Here is a 19,678-nt window from a genome sequence, read left to right on the forward strand (position 1 = left end):
AATAAGTTCAAAAAAATAAAGCCATACACTTACAATGCTATCAAAAACCTTCAATTCTAAACACATACATATAAATAAAAAGGAATGATGTTTTAAGGCTCTTGATTATTAAGTTAATAAATCAAATATACACAGTGATTAATAAAAAAAGAATTATTTACATAACTATACAAAAATTCTACTTTTGACACATTTTTCCTCTTTAAATTCTTCATTTTACCAGCAACTGCTGACATCAAGAGTCCCCCCTCCCCCAACAACAAAATACAATAAAAAAAATAAATAATAAACTCATTTGTGATAGTTGCTGTGGTTCTGAGCTGCAAAGGCACTTTCAAATACAGAACTACTTGTACGTCATCATAAAACCAATATACAAAAACAACTCAAGAGTCAATAAATATAAATAAAACTATGATCCTAAGACTGCATCACCATCGGGACATCCGGCAGAAGTGGAAGCTCAAGGCCTAGGGGCCGGGCCTTCTCTTGGGAGCCTGATCCGAGCTGTGTCGGCTGCGGGGAACGTGCACCAGGGCACTCTCGACTGGCTTTTGCATAGCTGTGCAGCACTCGACTTCCCAGCCAACCACAGAAACTACCATTGCCAGTGTAAGCCAGCTTGTCAAAACTTAAATTAACACAGGGTCTAAGTCAACAACAGCCTCAGACTGGACTAGGACACGACAGTTTAAAGAACTACGAGCCCCGAGCGCCCTCGACTCTACCTAGCGGTGGCGGCAGCGCCCGCAGGCTGCTATACGATGTACTCCATGCGGTTTAGGCTCTGGGCACTCTCCAGGTCTCTGTTGTCCTGTTTGTTTGTCCAGTTTGGGTGTTTGGCCGGCGTGCCGTTGGGGGGCTTCTCCTCTCTGTCTACCAGCGTGTACGCTGGCTGTTTGGCAAACCGGGCTTTCTGCTGGTGCTTATCCATGTCGTCCTCTTCCACCTCTGAGTTGTGTGTCCTTATTTTCGACATTTTGGAGTTTTTGTTCTCGTAATCCTTGACGGGGACCGTGTTGGCCCCGTGCTTCTCGATGGGGTTCTTGATCTGGTTCAGCTGCTCCCTCACGTTGTTGGTGGTGTTGTCCTCGGAGGCCGAGCGAGCGTGGCTGCTGGGCTTCCGCCGCTTCCGCACACACCAGTAGAAGGCCGTCACCAGGCAACAGATCCAGGCCACGGTTAAGACGGAGCTCAGCAGAGGAACCAGGAAATCTGCGAGGCAGGCCCCAAACCAATTAACTCGCCAAGGAAGAAAAAGCAGCCACCACGGGAACAAAACCATACCAACAGTGGTTCTCCTGCCCTTAGTCTCTAAAAGGGGCACCATGGGGACAAGTCCCTTTTCACAACTGCATATTGTCACTTCACAGCTTGATAAGCAAGTGCTGGGGCCAGGGCCCCTGGAGACCCTGACACTTTTGTCCCCTGAGAAACCAGGCAGAGAAGCAGCTCCTACAGGCTCCCCAACTCCATGTGGGGACAGCAGCGTCTGGTTCAGTCAAAGGGAGTCTGGCTACTTAGGCAGCTCATCGTAGGATCTGGTTTTCAGAATTATCCAAAACCCGATCTGAGCACGGACAGCTCAAATGCCCCATACGGTTGTGTGCCCAATTTCTCACCTCGCTAGAACAGTGATGCTCAAGATCATCAAAAGGGGAGTCTGGACGTCCTGCAGGGCCATCAAGCAATCTATCAAACCAGTGTCTCATGGTCCTTAGGACAGTCTGTCCCCTGACACTAGAACGTCAAGGCAGGCTTTGCACGGCCAAGAACTCAAGGCTCAGTGATGCTCTACCCTAGGGCTCTGTGAGGGATCTAGGAACAGTGCATGTTCTGCAAGGGGCCTACTTGTGAGAGCACAGCTCGCTGGCAGGGGAAAAAGTCAGGGCAACAACTGCCCATTGCCATATGACCTTGATGATGTCAGCTGGCCTCAGTTTTCTCACCAGTTAAATGGGGGGGCTCCAGGAGGAAGGCAACATCAGGTAACTCCCCGCCTGGTGGCTTTATTGGACAGTGTAATGAGATCCATTTGACAGTCATCACAGAAAGGGACGTTCCCACGTGACACCTACCTGTTCTGTTCTTCAGAGGACGCCTCTGAACTCTCACTTCTGCCACGGCAGCAATAAGTGAGCTGTTCCCATCACGTTTACTAACGAGATCTATAATTTTGTCAGTGATTTCCTTGATGGGGTTTCCATCATCCCGTATGTCTTCAGCAGACTGGAAAAAGAAGAACTGTCAGACTGGAGGGTCAGGGAACACTCAACAGTAGCCTTTATTCAAAATTACTGACAACACATGTATCGTCAAGCTTTCCTTCACTATATTTGCTCCGTTCTGATACCGGCTAACTGAAGCTTGCTAACCACCTTGCAATCAAATAATTAAGTGTGAATGGGTCTTTACTCACAATGGCCACGTGTATTTCATTATTTGCAGAGGGGGAGGGCTCACAAGCTATGTAGATTGAATATTCAGCAGAAACGTTCTTCAAAATATTCAGATTCCTCAGTTCACTGCAAATGTGCTCTGTGGTAAGACCCTAGAACGATATTTAAAAGCCCACACATGTAAGATTCTGGAACAAAAAAAGACTGATGTTTCCTTGGAAGTTAGACTACATCCAAACTGCACTTTGCGGACAGGAATTTCAGCTAAGGAAGCCAGATCCTAGCTGAGACATCCCTGCCTTAGCACAAGCAGACACACGCCATTCCAAGTTGAAAAAGAAGTTGTTCCGTACCGGTGACATCATCTCTTTGTTGAAGGTGAACGTGATGTTGGCACAGTTATCCTGGTAATAGGGGTCAGAAGCACATTTGGTCTTCACCGGCTGGAGACTGGAAGACCGGCACTCGCCTACACCAGTGCAGGGCCGCACGAAGCACTGGTCATCCAGGATAGGGATGCAGCTCTGCCCGCTGGGGCACTCGCTGTGCCCTTTGTGGAGCAGGCAAGGTCGAGGGCCACACCAGACCTGGAGAGAGACAGATGGGAGCGGGCAGCTGGGGAGAAACGGCCATCAGCGATTCCAGGACACAGGTGACCATGTGGCCCTCACGTGTACCTTTGAGCAGGCAATCCTCCCGTTCAAGCACTGGCAGGCATTGCAGTCGTCGTCCCACTTGGCCCCATCTGGGATCACACTCCCCATGGTGATGCAAGGTCTCCCTGAAACTGAAAGGTGGGGACCCGTCAGTAGAAGGAGTTTCCTTTTCTGTAGACGGATCTCTCAATTCTTCACCCCTCTCCGTTAGGAAATGATTACACACGTGCCCTCTGCCACGTGACAACACAGTTCCTCCCACGAGGGGCAAGTGTACTTCCTCCCTCCCTAACTCTGCGTGTGGCCATGTGACCTGCGTCAGCCAATGCAACGCTAGGAGATGGGATGTGAGCAGTCTCTCACAGCTGAGATCAGCCTCTTGCAAGCCTGCCATCTGCCAGGAAAAGAACACGCCCCACGTGCAGCCACTGGTCCAGGGAGGGTGAGGAGGCACACAGAATAGACCCGAGTCTACCCTGCAGCACATATCACTCTGCCCCCTGCCCTGCACGCCCACAAGTGATACAAATATTATCACAGCTGTAAGCCACCCAGTTCTGGGATGGTTTGTTACATGGTGTAACTTGGGCAATAGCTGATTAAAAACAACAGCTACCCTGTTTTTAGGGGACCCTTCAAGTTTCCTCTTCTCTATGGTGCCTGCTGTATGTCTTCTCTGTTTTCTCCCTGAGCACAGTGCCCACTCACGGTCAAAATGGTGACTGTCGTGTCTACTCGGGCAGCTAGGGCTTGGCCCACATACCTTCCTGGCACTTGGCACCACTGTGCCCCGGGGGGCAGAGGCACCGGTAGCCATTGATCTCATCCACACAGGTCGCCCCAAAGGCACAAGGTGAAGACTGGCATTCGTTGATGTCTAGAAGAAATGGAGTTCAAGTTTAGGCTCCAATGGGAGGCAGCAATGTTTCTCTAAGTGTTCACTGATGTAACGTACAGAGAGAAAAGCACACAAGTCGTAAGAATGAATTTTCATCATGTAACCAGCACCCAAAGAAAGAGGGAGATCAGTACTCCCCAAGCCCCTACCAGTCACTGCTCCCAAAATCACCATGCATCTGACTTCTAACACCTGAGAATCATCTCGGGAGACAGCCATTTTTAAATGAGTTCCTTTTTCTCTGATAGTGCAATTTAGAGCAAGGACTGGCAAAGTTCTTGATAAGGGTCAGATAGCAAATATTTTAGGATTTGGGGGCCATGTGGTCCCTGTTACGACTACTGGAGTCTGTTACCGTGAAATACCATGAAAGTAGCCCTGGGCAGCACATAAACGAATGTGCCAATAAAACTTTATCCACACAAACAGGCAGCAGGCCAGACTTGGCCCCCAGGCCAAAGTCTGCCAACCCGATTTAGAAACATGAAATAGATAGAATGCACCCCCATCTCGTGCTGAAATCCAGTCAGTCCCAGACTTGGGGATCTCAAGTACCAGTAAAATTTCAAATAATCTGAGGACAAGAAAAAAATACAATTATTCTATCACCTTTTTTGGAAAAAGGCTCGATATAAAGAATGAACTTTAAGCTTCCTGAAAAACTACTGCCTGCCCCCATTTTCTGTTTTGATCATTTCACCAGGGCCTGATCAAGCCTTGGGAAATAACAGCCCTAGTCCTTTCCAGCGGCCTTAGCTCTGTCCCACACTAGCGTAGCCGTGGTTAACATCCGCCTGCCCATAATTTCATGTTAGTCACGGGGGAAAGCACACTCTTTCCTTAGGGCCTCAGGGTAGATCAATCATCACATTCTGTGGCTGGTGCTCCCTCCCCTAGGACAAGGAGGGCTGTGCCACCCAGGGAACGACCAGCAAGTACCTAGGAGGATCCAGCCAGGGGCATCTTAATCCCAGCTGGAGGCAAGAGATTACTTGCCTATCAGGGCTACTTAATGGGAACCATGGCCTTAATCATTTTAAAGATGAAAAGTCTCAGGCTGAGGGGTGGAGTGGGGGAATAAAGCCACTGGGAAAACCAGCTAGAGGAGGTCCTTACTTATTCTGCAGTCAGGCCCAGCAAAACCGGGGGCACACTCACACCGGTACCAGTTGTCTCCATCCACACACGTGCCACTGTTGTAACTAAGAGGAAAGCAAAGACCACGTCAGTTACCAGCATCCCGATCCACGACTCTGGCTGCCAGTTCATTACAGGCCGCCACAACAGTCACCATCAGCAGCTCTCACCACTGCCTGGGTCCCACCCCTAGAGCGTCTAATTTCACAGGTCTCGGCTGCAGCCCGGGCACCGGGACTTACAGAAGCTCCCCAGGCGATTCTCCTGCGCAGCCAAGGTTGAGAATCACTGCTCCAAATGAAGATACAACCTGGCTGATTAAAGTGCGGTCCACAGACCAGCAGGATCAGCATCGTCTAGGAGCCTGTTAGAAAGGCAGGGTCTGCAGCCCCACCCCAGATCTCCTGAATCAGAACGTGCATTTCACACAAGATCCCCGGGTGATGCCCATGCACATTACAGCCAACAAGTGCCGACTTAAAAGGTGGTCACACTTACCAGGGATGAGGGCTGCAGTCATTGGTATCTGCAAAGGAAAAAGACAACTTAATAGCGAGGACTTCAACAGGCAAAGCAGTCTTAGCCCGAAGTAAAAACACCTCTTATTTCCATAATACCCAAATGATAAAGCTGTAGTTCACACCAGCAAAATGCACTTAAGACCTCTGCTCAATTGGAACCAGGCCTGCTCCACACTTTGTTCCATTCGCCGTGGGACACATGTACACAGGAAGAGGCCCTGGCAGGGGTGGGGAGGGGGTGTGAGAATGGCAGGAGACAGGCTGCTGCTCAGACCAGAGCTGGGAACCGAGACGCCATCTGTCTCCACTTATCTGCTCGGCGACTTTCTCATGCCCAGGTCAGGGCTGCATCCCATCAAGTCATTAGAACAGACCCAGGTGATGCAGCAGCAGACATCAAACAGCTCTGCTTCTGGTTTCCATTGCGAGTCCCCGAGGGGGTCAGGATGTGCTCCTTCAGCCCTCGGAGAGTTCAAGGGGGGTGGGGCGACACTCACTCTGAGTACAGATGGGCCCCTCCCAGCCTTCTTTGCAGACACATGTGAAGGACTCGCCGTTGACCACACAGGTGCCCCCGTTATGGCAGGGGTTGGGCAGACAGCTACTGTTTCGGGCTACAAGACAAGAGCAGACAAGACCACTCTCCTGCGGATCCAAAGACAGTCTGGAGGTACAAGAACCAGACTCAGGAAAGCAGTCGCAGGTGTTCGGGTGGCCACGCCCACTGAGAATCCCATGTGGGGCAGAAAGTTACCTATGTTGCAGGTTGTTCCTTCCCAGCCTCCAGGGCACATGCACTTGAAAGTGTCCCCTTCGTCATAGCAGGTGCCACCATTGTTGCACGTGGCCTCATCACACTGGCTGTCACCTGGAGGAGAAAGATCTCAGTTTGAGCCCCTGGCCAGCCCCCTAACAGAAGACAGAGAGGAAGGGGTCACCAGAGATGGGATACCAGCCAGTTGCCACTTACGTGAGTGGCAGGTCTTTCCTTTCCAGCCGTTTTTACAGTCACAGTAAAAGTCGTTGACCAGGTCACGACACGAGCCTCCATTGTGACAGGGGTTCTGGCTGCAGTCATTAATGTCTAGAATCAAAGAGGAGACACCAGCTGAAGATGCTTCTGGGACCGTTCACAACACGTAGGAACCACGCCTTTCCTACAGCCACCTCCACTCCTGCTTTCCACTCCAAGTTCCAAGACCAGCTGAACGATCCCAGGACTTAAGCACGACCACCCTTTTCCAGGAGTAAAGGAGCCCCCAACCGAGTTCCTTTTTTTTTTTTTTTTATTTGTGAGGAGATCAGCCCTGAGCTAACATCCACCAATCCTCCTCTTTTTTTGCTGAGGAAGACGGCCCTGGGCTAACATCGGTGCCTATCTTCCTCCACTTTATATGGGACGCCGCCACAGCATGGCTTACCAAGCAGTGCGTCGGTGCGCGCCCGGGATCCGAACCAGCGAACCCCGGGCCGCCGCAGCGGAGCGCGCGCACTTAACCGCTTGCGCCACCGGGCCGGCCCCCTGAGTTCCTTTTAATGCTATAAGTTAGGCCAGACAGAGGGGCAGGCTTCTGTCACTCCAAGGGAAATTGAAATCAAGATGGGCAGAAATTACAACCAAAACAGAATGATGATGCCTTTCCTCTCAAGCAGGGATATTTATCATCCTAATTACACAGCTTGATTCTATAGCTCCTCAGCACAAAAGTTCCTCCCTGCTGGCTGTCATCAACATTAACAAATGCAAACAGGACACAGGCTATGCTGTCCCAGTGCAGGAACTGTTTGGGTCTTACTTTCAGAGATTTCCACAGAAAGAAAGGCTCCCCATGTGGATTCTCCCACCATCCCCCTGCATCCCAGAGCTGTCTGTCCCCAAAAGACTCACTGATGTCACAGTAGGCCCCCTCCCAGCCGTCACTACAGATACACTTGTAGGAGTTAACACCATCAATGCAAGTGCCACCGTTTTTGCAGGGGCTGCTCTCACAGTCATTGATATCTGTGAAAGGAAGAACAAGTAAATTAGGGACAATGCCACAGCCAGGCACTGTTCTACAGGCTCCTCCTGAGAAAATGCACCCAGCACCAACATTCTCAGCTCCACCAGGACCATTTCTCGAATCTAAAGGGCAGCTTACGCAGGGGCCTCCAGAGACTGCCTCGTCCATTTTATTTAATGCCCTCACAGGCTAAGCTACTTGGTGGGAGTGGGGAAGGAACTCCTACAGAAAGCAGGACCACCCAAACTAGTAAGATTCCAGAACATTCTAAAATAAACTGAAGGCTCAGAGGCGTCAGTGATCTCATAAATTAAACACAACCCAGTCTCAGATCCTAGATGGAATGGTAAACCTTCACTGGTCTCGGCTCAAACAATTCAAACTCAAATGCTCCCCGAGCTGGGCAGATGCAGGGTGGGGGGCACCGTGCCCCAATTCTCCACCGAGGGGTCTTACTTTCATGGCAGTACGTTCCAGTGAAGCCTTTGTTGCAGTCACAGGTGAATTTGCCTCCTGACTGACTCTTGCACTTCCCGTGGGGACCGCAGACGTTCGAGGAAATATACCGCACCCCTTCAGGCGTGTCGTTGGAAGCCATGGCCACTGTGCAGCTGTCAATCACTAGAGGACAGACTCGGGATCAGATCACGGCCACGGACCGGTAAGACACGGCATTCCTCAGGCAAGGGCCCGCACCAAGCCTGCTCTCCTGGAGATGGGCACCCTTTGGCCAATGACGGGAAGAGGTTGGAGGCCGAGACACTGGCAAACTGCCATGTCACACTGTGACAGGCAAAGTCGAGACTCCAGGTGGAGAGGAGGTTTGGGTTGTTGTGGTTTTTTGTTGTTGTTTTTTAAGAAGTCATTTTCTCCCTATGTGACTAAGAAGCCTACATGTCTGTGGGCCCCTTCCACCCTACCTTTGACCTCTACCCAATTTGGTAGAAGCATGTTAAAGGAAGAAGGACCAGCTTTACTTCCTTCCTACTTAGTCGTCCTTAAGCAAGGCTGACAGACAGACAACCTGTAAGGCTGTGCCACCTATACAGCAGCCACGAGCCGCACTTGGCTGCTTCAATTTACATGAATTGAAATTAAGTCAAATAAGAGCTTCTGTAGTTGCACTACTCACACTCGAAATGCTCTGTGGACACACATGGCCGCAGCCACCATACCTGACAGTGCAGATACGGAACATTTCCACTGCTGCAGACAGTTCTACTGACACTGCTGCTCTGAGGAATTTGTCTTGGCTTGTGAATCCGCCCACCCCAGAACAGGAATGCTCAATTCACACTCTCTCCCCTGGGCTCCGTGTAGACATGGTTTTCCCACTGGCGGGCCTGGACCGATTGTTTCCATGTGTGCTGGCTTCCCTAAGCAGGCAGGTTAGGGCATTTCAATCTCCTCACCTCCACTACTTCTTAGAGCGTGGAGGGGCAGTGACAAATGGGGAAAGAGGAGCGAGCCTTGGAGACGAGCCAGGACCCCGGCAGGGAGGGACGTACCTTCACAGGGGGTTGTGCGGCAGTGGTCTTTAAGGTGGGAGCAGTTCTTGCCTTCGTAGTCCTCGGGACATTTGCAGAAATAGTCGCTGGCACGGTTGTAGCACTGGGCACCATTCTGGCAGGGATTGGGCTCACAATAATCTATGTCCAGCTGGGAGGACCAGGAGCAGGGAAGGGGAGGAAACAAAGTAAAAAGGTGTGATTATAACTTCTCTGGGGCAGCAGACACTGGAATCTGACCCCTTCATCTGCTTCTGTGAAGAGCTCACCCTGCATAAGATACAGTATGTCTTAGAGACCGTCCAGGTAGGTATTTGAAAAAACAGGGCAGAGTGGGAGAGAGCTCAGTCGTGGGGACGAAATGGACACAAAGACAAATCGACAGGCTACTGACACTATGAGGAAGATCACTCATCAATCTCCTTCCACCAGCATTTGTCTGGCAGAGAGCCCTAGTCAATGGGATGTTAACAGATTTCACGGAGACTCCAGACACAGTCAAGAGAGGAAGGGAGAGGGAAGGGGAGGGTAGGAGGAGGAGACTCGGCTGTAAAAACTTGGCCATTGGAGGTTCTAGCACGGCTCACCTGACAGAGGTTTCCAGAGAAACCAGTGGGACACAGACACTGGAATCTGTTGATTTCATTCTGACAGTGACCCCCATTCAAACAGGGGTTGCTGGCGCATTCATCGATGTCTCTCTCACAGTGATCGCCTGCATAGCCAGGTGGACAGATACAGCGATAACCATTAACCAAATCCTGGAAGAGGAGAAGGAGGGGGGAGAGACACATGCTTTTTTTTCTATGAATTCCACAAACACACAGCTTCAGCGGTTTAGCATGACTGTTGCAGTTCAGCTGATTCACTGAAATAGCCAAACGCCAAGACTCTCGAAATGTGTGAGAGGAATTTCTACGTGCATGCCTTCAAGATGACTCCCAGGAGGCTAGGGTAATGTGAGCCCGAGTGAAACTTACAGAGAGTCACTTTCCACCTGCATTTTTAAATCTCCCGAGGAGAGACCCTCCCAGGGTCACATAAATCTCAAGATTTGTTGTCAATCATTAAGGTTTTGACTTAAGCAAAGATTTACATACCCGACAGGAGGCATCATTCTGACACTGGCCAAGGCAGTCATTAATATCTAAAAAATAAACAAGTCATCATATTAAAGAGGCAATGTACATTGAAATTGGGCTTAATTGAAAAGGTTTCCCAGCTCCGGACAGATAAAAGCTTCAAATCAGATATCCTGCGTGCTTCCGGTGAGATAAGGTTATTACACTGGGTGGGGACCCTCCCTAATTCTTCCAGACTGAGCTCCTGAAACTTCACAGCATTGTTTTAGCCACCTTATCAGAATATGGCTGTTTTACAGACTAATGAGCCTGGTAAAGTATATGTTTTCATTTCTGTACTGATCACTCCCTCTCCAAAAACATTCCCTCTATAATGTTTTCCTTTTACCACTCGACTCTTAGAACTGGAGCCGGCAGACCGATGGGCAAAGGCCCTCCACACCCAAGTTTCACGAAAATCAAAATTCAAACCAAGTCACTCACTTATGTCACAGTTCTGACCCGTCCAGCCCGGAAGGCAGTCGCAGTAGTAGCTGGCGATCAGATTCTTACAGGATTTGGCATTTACACATGGTTTGGCCTCGCATTCATTTGCATCTGAAAGAAAATGAGGATGAGCAGTGAGAAATGGAGTTTTATCCCCACTTCCCCTCCCTCCTAAAAAACACCACACCAATAGTTTGTCAGAAACAGGAGACATTTTAATAAGCTAGCTAAACAAGACATACTAGGTTCCCGTTATTTTGAACCTCTGACCCCTCTCCCCAGCCATTATCCAATAAGGAATGCTAATTGATCACTCTCTGGCTGCTGCTTAACAACCAGCCCCCAACAGAAGAGCAGAAAGCCAGCAGGCATTTCTGTGCAAAACCCAGTGCAGCCTAGTTGCTGGGATTTAAATGTGGCAAAAAGAATGCAGACAGCTCATTCCTCATGAGATCATCCTCATTTGGAACCCGGCTGAACACTGCTCGGACAGACGATTGACATGGTTCAAGGAATCCCACGACTTTCCCACAGGGCCTAAAAGAGCCAGTCCATTTGCATTCGAGTTATTTCTCCCAGGCCCGCTGGCTGGACTCTTAATAAATTACTTCTTACTATGATGGTGTGCAAACACACCGCTGGCCACATGCTCATCTTCTTTAACAGCTCTGATTAGCAAAGCCAACCTAGGTGCAGGAACTTTCTTACCTAACTGGCACGTTTTGCCAGTCCATTGGGGCGGGCACACGCACTTAAATCCGTTAACCAAGTCCTGGCAGGTGCCCCCGTGGGAACAGTTATTTGGAGAACAGTCATCAATGTCTGTTTGACAAAAAGGGAAGAGGGTTGGCAATTTAATCTCAATCCGTATGACAATTAGATAATTTAATACTAACCCTCACACAAGGGGCCTTCACTTAAGAGCCAGACACCTGCTCTAAGTGACCGCTACGATGACGGTAAGGCCTGATTTTAGCTTTAAATCCCCCACTGCCCCAGTTCATTTAATCCCCGACCTAAGCAGGCAGGGAGAGCCAGCTGGATCCCCAGTGCATCAATCCTCTGGTTACACGGGGCCTCGGTGCCTACTCTTTATTTTTAAAGAGAAGTTTCACCATGGCTCAGAGGTAGCTAAGAAGAGGTAAAGAAAAATAACTCTTCTTTACTGGTGGAAAACCTTATTCTTATTTGCTCACAGAGTTTTCCCAAAATAACACACTGGGGTTCCCACCCACCCCCGGACTGTAGTGGCCTCTTAATTTATCTACTGCCCACTTATGAGGGGCCAGGCTCTCTCTGTGAATTCGCTCATTGAGTCTTCACAACCCTAGGAGATAGGAATTGCTACTATTCCGTTTAAACAGGGCATGTGGAGGTAATGACCAAGTCCCACAAGTGGTGGGCAGGGGCCACAGTGCCAGGCCAGGCAATCCGACCCCAGAACTCACATCCTTAACCACACCACATGCTACTCTCAGGGTGCTGCTGACAGTGGTTCTCGGGCCTGGCTGCACCTCAAAAATCCAGGAGAGCTTGTGAAAGAATATGGACTCCCCAATTCCAGGGGGCAACTGTGGGACACAGAGATCTGTACTGTCAGGCACCCGGCTACTTCTGACGTGCAGCCGAGTCTTGCAGCTGCGGTACCCTCTTTTGGGGCCCCCTGCCCCCAGGACAAAATTCAGTAGTCACAACCTCCCAGGCAGGCATCTCGCCATGTCTGCAAGGAGAAGGACTGTGATTTGATGTGGAGGAGGCAGAGCTCCAGGAGCACAGGCAAAGGAAGGCACTGTCCCAGGAGGAAGTTTCTCCAATAGCAGACACACGTGCTAACTCAGCGGGGTAGGATGCGGGTGCCGGGACTTCCAAGTGCAAAGGCCAGAATCTCAAGACCGACGCCCCACCAGACTGCTGACTGCATCCACCCCCTCCCCCGACAGACCCATCACTGAGACTTGACCTTGTACCACAAGCCCAGGTATCTCCCCAACCCTGGATCTCGATACAGTGATCCTCTAGAAAGGACCAAGGCCAAAACCCGGACTTACTTGTGGAGCACGTGGGGCCAGTCCAGCCTGGAGAACACTCACACTCAAACCCCAGAGAGGTCTCCTTGCAGCTGCCTCTGTTGTGGCAGGGATCAGAGAGGCAGGCGTGCTCCGCTGCAGAAACCAGGATGGCAGTCAGCAAGGGATGCCTGCTTTCTGCTACCTATACCCCTCCCCCAACCAAGTCCCACACCTGGGCGACACCAGCGCAAGCTTAGTTCAGAAAACAGAAGCAAGTGTGTGACGTAACCCTGCTGTGTCTAGGGAAGAAAGGAAGTCATCTTTCTCACTAAGCTGTCTCCAGTCACATTCCAAGGCATCCCAGAGCTGCGGTCAGCGCGTCGCAAACACACCACCTCCCATGCTAGTCAGCATCACCCAAAGAAACCTGAGCGACTCAAAGGAAGTTTCAAAGACCTATGGAACTGCTGGGGTGACAAGTCTTAACTTTGGAGGATATTTTCATCTTTTTATGAGTCCTTAAGCATATTATTTTTCTAAGCTGAGTGTACAGAAAAATTAAATGCAGGGCTCTTGTGCTGCCTGGACCACTTACCGATTTCACAGGTGGGTCCCGAATACCCCTCAGGGCAGGAACACTGGTATTTGTCAGGACCTGTGTTGCTACAAGTTCCCCCATTGAGACATGGCTGATGGGTCCCGCAGTAATTGAGATCTGCCGAAAAGATCCCCAAAGTCACAGAGAGGACTATAAAGAGGGCTAACCCACCACGTTTCTAGCTCCAATCCTCTTTTAAAAACAAAACTGAAAAAAAAACCCGAAAAACCCAAACCATAGTATTAAACGTGAATTCAAACTGATTTAGAATAAAAAGCCCCTGCAAATGAAATAAAAGTAAAAACCAAATTACCACCATCCCACCCCAAGGCCTCCCACTCCTCCCAGGTCCTCGCCCACCCGGGGCCCATCCCGAGGCCGTACCTTTGTCGCAGAGCTGGCCACCCCAGTTGGTCTCGCAGAGGCACTGCCAGGGCTCGTTACAGGTGCCGTGGACGCAGCCCGGGTGCGGGATGCACTTGTCACAGTACTGGCCCTGCCAGCCATACTGACACCTGGGGACAGACAGCACACCCTTGAGTCTCTAGAACCTTCAGGGAGATCTGCACCATTAAAACGCAAGGCCGAAAAGTTCAGGCCTTTTTCTGTTTTGTTTTGTTTTTGGTGACAGGACGGTAGACTTCCAAGGTTTGTCCAGGGGCTCCCTCTAAACAAACATTTTCACAGTGGGGCCGAGGTCCCCTCCCAGGCGACTCCCAACAAAGGAGGCTGTTTGGGGAGAGGCCGGCGTGGGGCTGCCCTTCACAAAGCCACTCTCTTCTCAGGCTCACACGAAGGGGTCGAGGGTGGGGGCGTGGAATAAATCAACCCGGGCTCGCCGGGCAGACCACAGAAGGAAAGGAGGGGCTCTCCGGTGACAACAAGAGCCATGTGAAAGTCTCCGAAAACGGGGCACTGTGGCAATTTTTACACAGCAGCTCGGCTTGGCTCTTTGTCTAAACGGCAAGTCACGACCCCAGTGCACAAGAATGCAATGTGACACCCGGTGCGGCAGGAAACTGCCCGGCCATGAGGCTTCATGAAATCAAGCAAAGAGGGAGAGGGGTCCCCTCCTCCGGCAGAGATGAGGGTGGGATCCCTGAACCCATTTCTGCAGGGAGGGTGAGGGAGGCCACGGCACTTGGAACCAATTCCGTAGATAATTTATGACCCCCTACCGGGGCGGCTTATGCTCATTTATTTTATAGTTATTTCTCACTTTGCCAAAAAAAAAAAAAGTCAACTCAGTTTATCTAGTATTGGGGAAGGGAGTCGAGTTTCCTTTATAAACGCCTCATTAAGCCGACTCTTTTGAGGCCAAATGGTGCCTTTGATCCCCAAACAAACACACAAACATACACCTCCACCTGGGATACAAGGAGGGCAGGGTCTCAACACCCTCCCCTCGAGTTCCAAGCCCTCGGAAACCTGAACTGTCTTCTCAAAAATCAAGCTTTACCAAACAACAGGGGAGCTGGGGGAAGGCCTGACGGTGGGAGCAAGGTGGGGTGGATGTGGAGCAGGGACAGGCCGATATTTCCAGAGTGGGACCTGGAAAGGCCACGGTCAGGACCAGCCACCCCAGTAAGACGCCCAGCTGTATTTCTGGAAAACAAGCAGCCCCGCGAAGGAAAGGCTTTCAGTTTCCAGAAAGCTGGAGGCAGGCTAGCAAATCCCTGTCATGGGAAAATTACAGGGATCTAGCTAATAGCTAATTACCCACGGCCAAGAATCAACTTAACCCCTGAGAATACTGACTAACCACTTCCTAACTTCTAGAAACAAGCCATCCACACCCCAATACCAAGAACTACCAGAACGTGTGGTTTCAAGTCAATCAGACAGAGGATTCTGGTTTCTGTAAAACAGAACATCAGTCTAAGTGACAAGGGACTATTTAAAGCAGTAAAGAAGAACAAAATAAATCATCTGGTAGAAATTTTTTTTAAAAGCAGACACACAGGTTAGTGGGAGGTGGGGGGAGATCCATTTGGTAAAAGCCTGACATTCTTAGCTTGAAAGATACTAAGAGGGAACTGATTTGGAAATAGCAATATTCTTACTGTGTTCTCTTATTCCCTTCCAAATTAAGGATGGGTGCACCTCTTCAGCTGGCCTAACACAAGCAAGAGGAGGCAGCTGGGGACCCAACCTCACCTTTTCACAAGAGCTGGATCCCCAAACATAAAAAAGGAATCGCAAGAGGCCACAGATGACTTCAAAAGAAAACAAATAAAAATACTGACCCTAAAAGAGGCATCCACAAAGTTACCCCAGTTTAATAATATATGATTAAAGTTCTCAAGAGAAATTGAAGTGACTTTCCCCATATGATGATTCATAATTAAGTTTGATATTATTGGCAGGCTTGCAATAAAGCAAGCCTGCGCACCCAGGAAAAGGAATCTAAGTCGGCTTGGGAACAACAAAACCAGCCAAGTTTTCTCATGAGGGGGGGAAGAAAAGAAAACAACAGCCCTGTAATACACAATTCTAAAGACAACTTACAGGTAACTTGCCATTCAACTATTTCTGGAGCAGGACACAGCCTGAACTTCCTCAGCTAGAAGGTACTGTTTTGATTTTCTTTCAAGGGAGGCAGAAAGAGATGGGTTAGGAGACTATGCAAATTACGTGTGGGAAAGTGGCACCTTAAGTAAATAAGGGCACCAGTGCGTGTCTGGGCAGGGAGCGGGAGGGGAGACTTCGAAAGAGAAAGGGCTAAATTCTGGAGACAAAGCCTGTTGTTCTGGCTGGGAGGGCCCTCCCCTGCGCAGCAGTGTGTAGATTCTGATGACAGTAGCAGAAATCGCAGTCGGCCTCCGCTGATAGTCATCAGTGCAGGGAGCAGGCCCGGAGTCGCTAATGGCACTGCTGATCTGACTTTCCCCAAAGCAACCTTAATTAGGAAGAGTTAACGTAGGTGGATTCCTGCTCAGCAGTTGACAGCAATGCTGTTAAATACTACAGTCAGCTGCCACGAATGGGGGTTAGAATGCGAACTCCCTTGGCCTTCCAGAAAATAAACATCTTACTGAAGCGCAGGAAGAGACAATGTCAGGACAACTTGTTTTTATTGTACTTCCAGCTGCCTCGATCCCCGTTTTAGGTTCCCACTCAACGCTTAGTACTCCCCCTGCACGGGGGGTGGGGTGGGGAGACGGAGTGGTGGAGTCGTCAAGACCACAGATAATTCTCTGTAAAGCAGCAGGCCTCAGAATTCGCTGAGCAGCAAAATCCTGTGATGGGCCTGTCAAAATGCAGATTTCTGGGCCAAACCCAGGGACTGGGATTCAGTGGGTATGAGGTGGCACCCAGGAATCTGCATTTTGACAGTTCCCTGGTTCATTTGGGGAATTACAGTTTAAGTCCTGAGGTTTGGGGCCAGTGATTCCCAAAATCTGGTTCTGCCACCAACAGCAGCATCACTTGGGAGCTGGGTAGAAATGCAGAGACTTGGGCCCACCTGAGACCTGTGGAATCAGGGTCTGCGCAGTAACAAGAGCCCCAGGTAACATATTAGTGTGAATGCACTGGTTTAGAGTATGTCTGGGAAGCTTCCCTTGGCTCAAACCAGGGTAGCTTTTGGGGCAAAAGTGACAGGCCCAAAGGACCCATTTAGTGTCAAATTAAATCTGCTAATCCTTCAAATTTGGGAGGAGGAAGAGTCAAGTGTGAGATTGTGTCAAAAAGCCACAGACACCAACAATATTTCCTGAAACAAGCCTTTCTCAAATTGGCATAATGTACATTTCAAGAAGTTCCAAAAACTGTAATGGGGCAGCGGTCTGGGTCGGTCTTCTCTTGGCTTCCGCATTGTCCTCGACCATAAAAGAACAGACTTCAAAGGCCAGCGGCAAAAGTCTACATTCATCACACTCAACTGACAAGATTCCAACACAGCCACTAACCTCTCAGCACCAGCCTGGCTCCCGCCTGCAAAGCGGCCGGGAGACTGTACTAATCCCATTCTAAAGAATGCTCCACGTTCCCCTGTGGATGGGAAAAGTGGGGGAGGGCCGGGAGATGGACACCCCGGGAGGGGGAGGAGAGAGACGCAGAGAACCAAACCCACATCCCTCCGTCTAGTCCATTAGCACTTTAAGGGAAGATTATAAAAACGTGTTATCAATTTACGGAACAGTTAATACTTGAAGTCACTGACTATGTCCAGAAGAGTTGCTTTTTTCCAAGAGAGAAGTGTGCACATTCCACTGGACAGCTGGCATAATTTAATAAGCCTCGGATGTGCCTATTTGAATTTTTTTTTAAAGCTTTCTTGTCCTCCAAAGAGGCATATTCACAATAAAAATCAGTCCCCCTCTTGCATTAAAGGAATATTAAAACAAAACAAAACCACACAGTTTAGTCATTTACCTGCAGTCTCCTGGGATTTTGCAAGACCCGTGCTTGGGACTACAGCCTTGTCTGCAAATAGCTGTAAAACGAAAAAAAAAACAAAAAAAAAAAACAGAAGGATGCGTCAGCACACTGCCTGTTTCTTGCCCTGCCACTGTCATAAGTATGGCCCAGGACATTAAGCCTACAAAATCCACGATTTTAAGAGATCTCATATCTAGTCCATTGTAGGGAGAAGATGGGAGGTACCCAATTATCAAAGCCAGCTTTAAACTTCAAGGCCATGCTAGCAGAGCCTCAAAACATGATACTGTTTGGGGACAAAATGCAGGCTAGCTGTTGGAGAAGGGGACCTTCATCGAGTCTCTCTAAACAACGGCTACCCTGTTCCCTGTTAATTCCACCCTCGCCAAAAGGAGGTGTAATCCTTCCCCATGTCACCCACTCTGTCCCATCAGGGCACATTCAGATGAACCCCAGCCTCCTTAAAACCACCCCCCACCGAGGTCTGGTGTCTCAAAAATCCCATAGGACATGGGACGTGAGACAAACCAACCAGGCTGGTTTCGTTTGGCAAGCTACTCTGGCAGCCAGACCTGGTGGTACTTTTGCAAAGTATCCTCGCAAAGCAATTCTGCTTCTTTCATTAAAAAAAAAAAAAAAAAATTTTGCATAGACATTAAAAAATACTAAGCCTCAGATAACTGTAATTGATTTTTAAAACACCGACTACTTAAAATACACTTATCAATTCTGTCTTGCAGTTGGACCCCAGAAATCCCATCCTTTTTCACCTCTTATCTCCAGTTATTTAAGAAAGCAGTATTGCCCAGGGGACCTGCAAATTCCTCTCCCTTTGTCTCACCCCTCAGTCATAGTTCAAAAATTCATTTTTTGAGTTTGTCTTGAAAGAAGTTACCTAATTATGTGAAATCAGCAGAGTACATTAACGTTCACGACAGCCTATTATATGGCTAACCAGGATTACCCAATTTGCTATGAATCAGAATCAGTGACTTCCAGCAGAGGTGGCTGGGAGAGTAGACAGCACACCTGAAGGCTTACGCTCCTTTGGATGGTTCAGCCCGACACAAGTATGAAAGCATGGGCTCCCTACTTGCCCCCTCCCTCAATGAAGGCTCTGGCCCCCAAAGATGCACAGCAAAAGCTTTCCATAAGGCTGCCCCAAGCTCAGGGGCTTCATTTCCTACAGGATCATCTGTTCAGACACAGAGTGGGCTAACCCAGCCCCACCTGACATCTGTTTTAGGTCAGGTTCCTTGGGAGCAGAGCCTGAGAAGGGGATTCAGGTACAGGAGAAAGGGGCTGAGGGCAGCAGATGGGGTAGGGGAAGGAGCTGAGCCAGGACGTGGTCTCAGCTGGAGTCTGGCTTCAGCCTGATCCCAGGGGAAGCTCTGGAGTGTGAACTGTAGCACAGAGTTAAGGCAGAGGGGGGCTGACCTTTGTACCCCCATGTTAGTCGTTCATAAACTGTGACCTGGAGGGATGGGGCATGGAGTGGTTCCTGTATGGCCAAGGACAATGCTCCAGAGAAGGAACAGCTATGAGCTGTTAGCAGCCAACACTCAGAGCAGCTGGGGGATGGGGCACCAACAGCATCTTCGTGCTTCAGGCCTAGATGACAGCCAAAATCTCACCCCACCTGAGATAGCCAACAGGCCACCTGAGTAGGTGAGGTGAGAATCGGACACCACTGGGAGCTGGTTCACCCACCCGGCACAGCCCCACACACCTCTGTTACACTCAGGGCCCATCCAACCTTCCACGCAAGTTTTGTTGCCATTCTGGTCGCAGGCATAGTGCCCAAAGAAGTCATCTCTGGGTCGGCAGAACTTATTGCAGCCAAAGCCATAATAATAGTCATCACAGGTCACGCGGATCTGATACTCAAAGTGGGCAACCCCCGTGTTCTGCTTCAGCGTCTGCCACTGCCGGCTGGGGTTTATCATGCCTGAGTGAGAAGCCTTTTCAATAATGCTGTCAGGTTCTAGAGGCAAAAGA

At 49.7% G+C, this 19,678-nt stretch overlaps 1 protein-coding gene across 1 annotated transcript in view; it reads right to left on the reverse strand.

Moving 5' to 3' along the window:
* Positions 1 to 207: 207 nt before the first annotated feature.
* Positions 208 to 19,678, reverse strand: part of JAG1 (jagged canonical Notch ligand 1) — a 34,446-nt gene continuing 14,975 nt past the window's right edge. The window contains exons 4-26 of the mRNA XM_058563219.1: positions 19,410 to 19,664; positions 17,675 to 17,735; positions 13,682 to 13,812; positions 13,295 to 13,414; positions 12,739 to 12,852; positions 11,399 to 11,512; positions 10,688 to 10,801; positions 10,223 to 10,269; positions 9,710 to 9,883; positions 9,123 to 9,273; positions 8,071 to 8,235; positions 7,500 to 7,613; positions 6,582 to 6,695; positions 6,366 to 6,479; positions 6,109 to 6,225; positions 5,589 to 5,616; positions 5,070 to 5,155; positions 3,819 to 3,932; positions 3,077 to 3,186; positions 2,753 to 2,986; positions 2,420 to 2,551; positions 2,079 to 2,229; positions 208 to 1,215 (exon numbers count right to left, since the gene is read on the reverse strand). Of these exons, the coding sequence (XP_058419202.1) occupies positions 758 to 1,215; positions 2,079 to 2,229; positions 2,420 to 2,551; positions 2,753 to 2,986; positions 3,077 to 3,186; positions 3,819 to 3,932; positions 5,070 to 5,155; positions 5,589 to 5,616; positions 6,109 to 6,225; positions 6,366 to 6,479; positions 6,582 to 6,695; positions 7,500 to 7,613; positions 8,071 to 8,235; positions 9,123 to 9,273; positions 9,710 to 9,883; positions 10,223 to 10,269; positions 10,688 to 10,801; positions 11,399 to 11,512; positions 12,739 to 12,852; positions 13,295 to 13,414; positions 13,682 to 13,812; positions 17,675 to 17,735; positions 19,410 to 19,664 (3,218 nt within the window). The 3' untranslated portion in view covers positions 208 to 757. The remainder of the gene's footprint in view (positions 1,216 to 2,078; positions 2,230 to 2,419; positions 2,552 to 2,752; positions 2,987 to 3,076; positions 3,187 to 3,818; positions 3,933 to 5,069; positions 5,156 to 5,588; positions 5,617 to 6,108; positions 6,226 to 6,365; positions 6,480 to 6,581; positions 6,696 to 7,499; positions 7,614 to 8,070; positions 8,236 to 9,122; positions 9,274 to 9,709; positions 9,884 to 10,222; positions 10,270 to 10,687; positions 10,802 to 11,398; positions 11,513 to 12,738; positions 12,853 to 13,294; positions 13,415 to 13,681; positions 13,813 to 17,674; positions 17,736 to 19,409; positions 19,665 to 19,678) is intronic.

Source organism: Diceros bicornis, chromosome 19 (genome assembly GCF_020826845.1).
Source record: "Diceros bicornis minor isolate mBicDic1 chromosome 19, mDicBic1.mat.cur, whole genome shotgun sequence".
Taxonomy (NCBI): domain Eukaryota; kingdom Metazoa; phylum Chordata; class Mammalia; order Perissodactyla; family Rhinocerotidae; genus Diceros; species Diceros bicornis.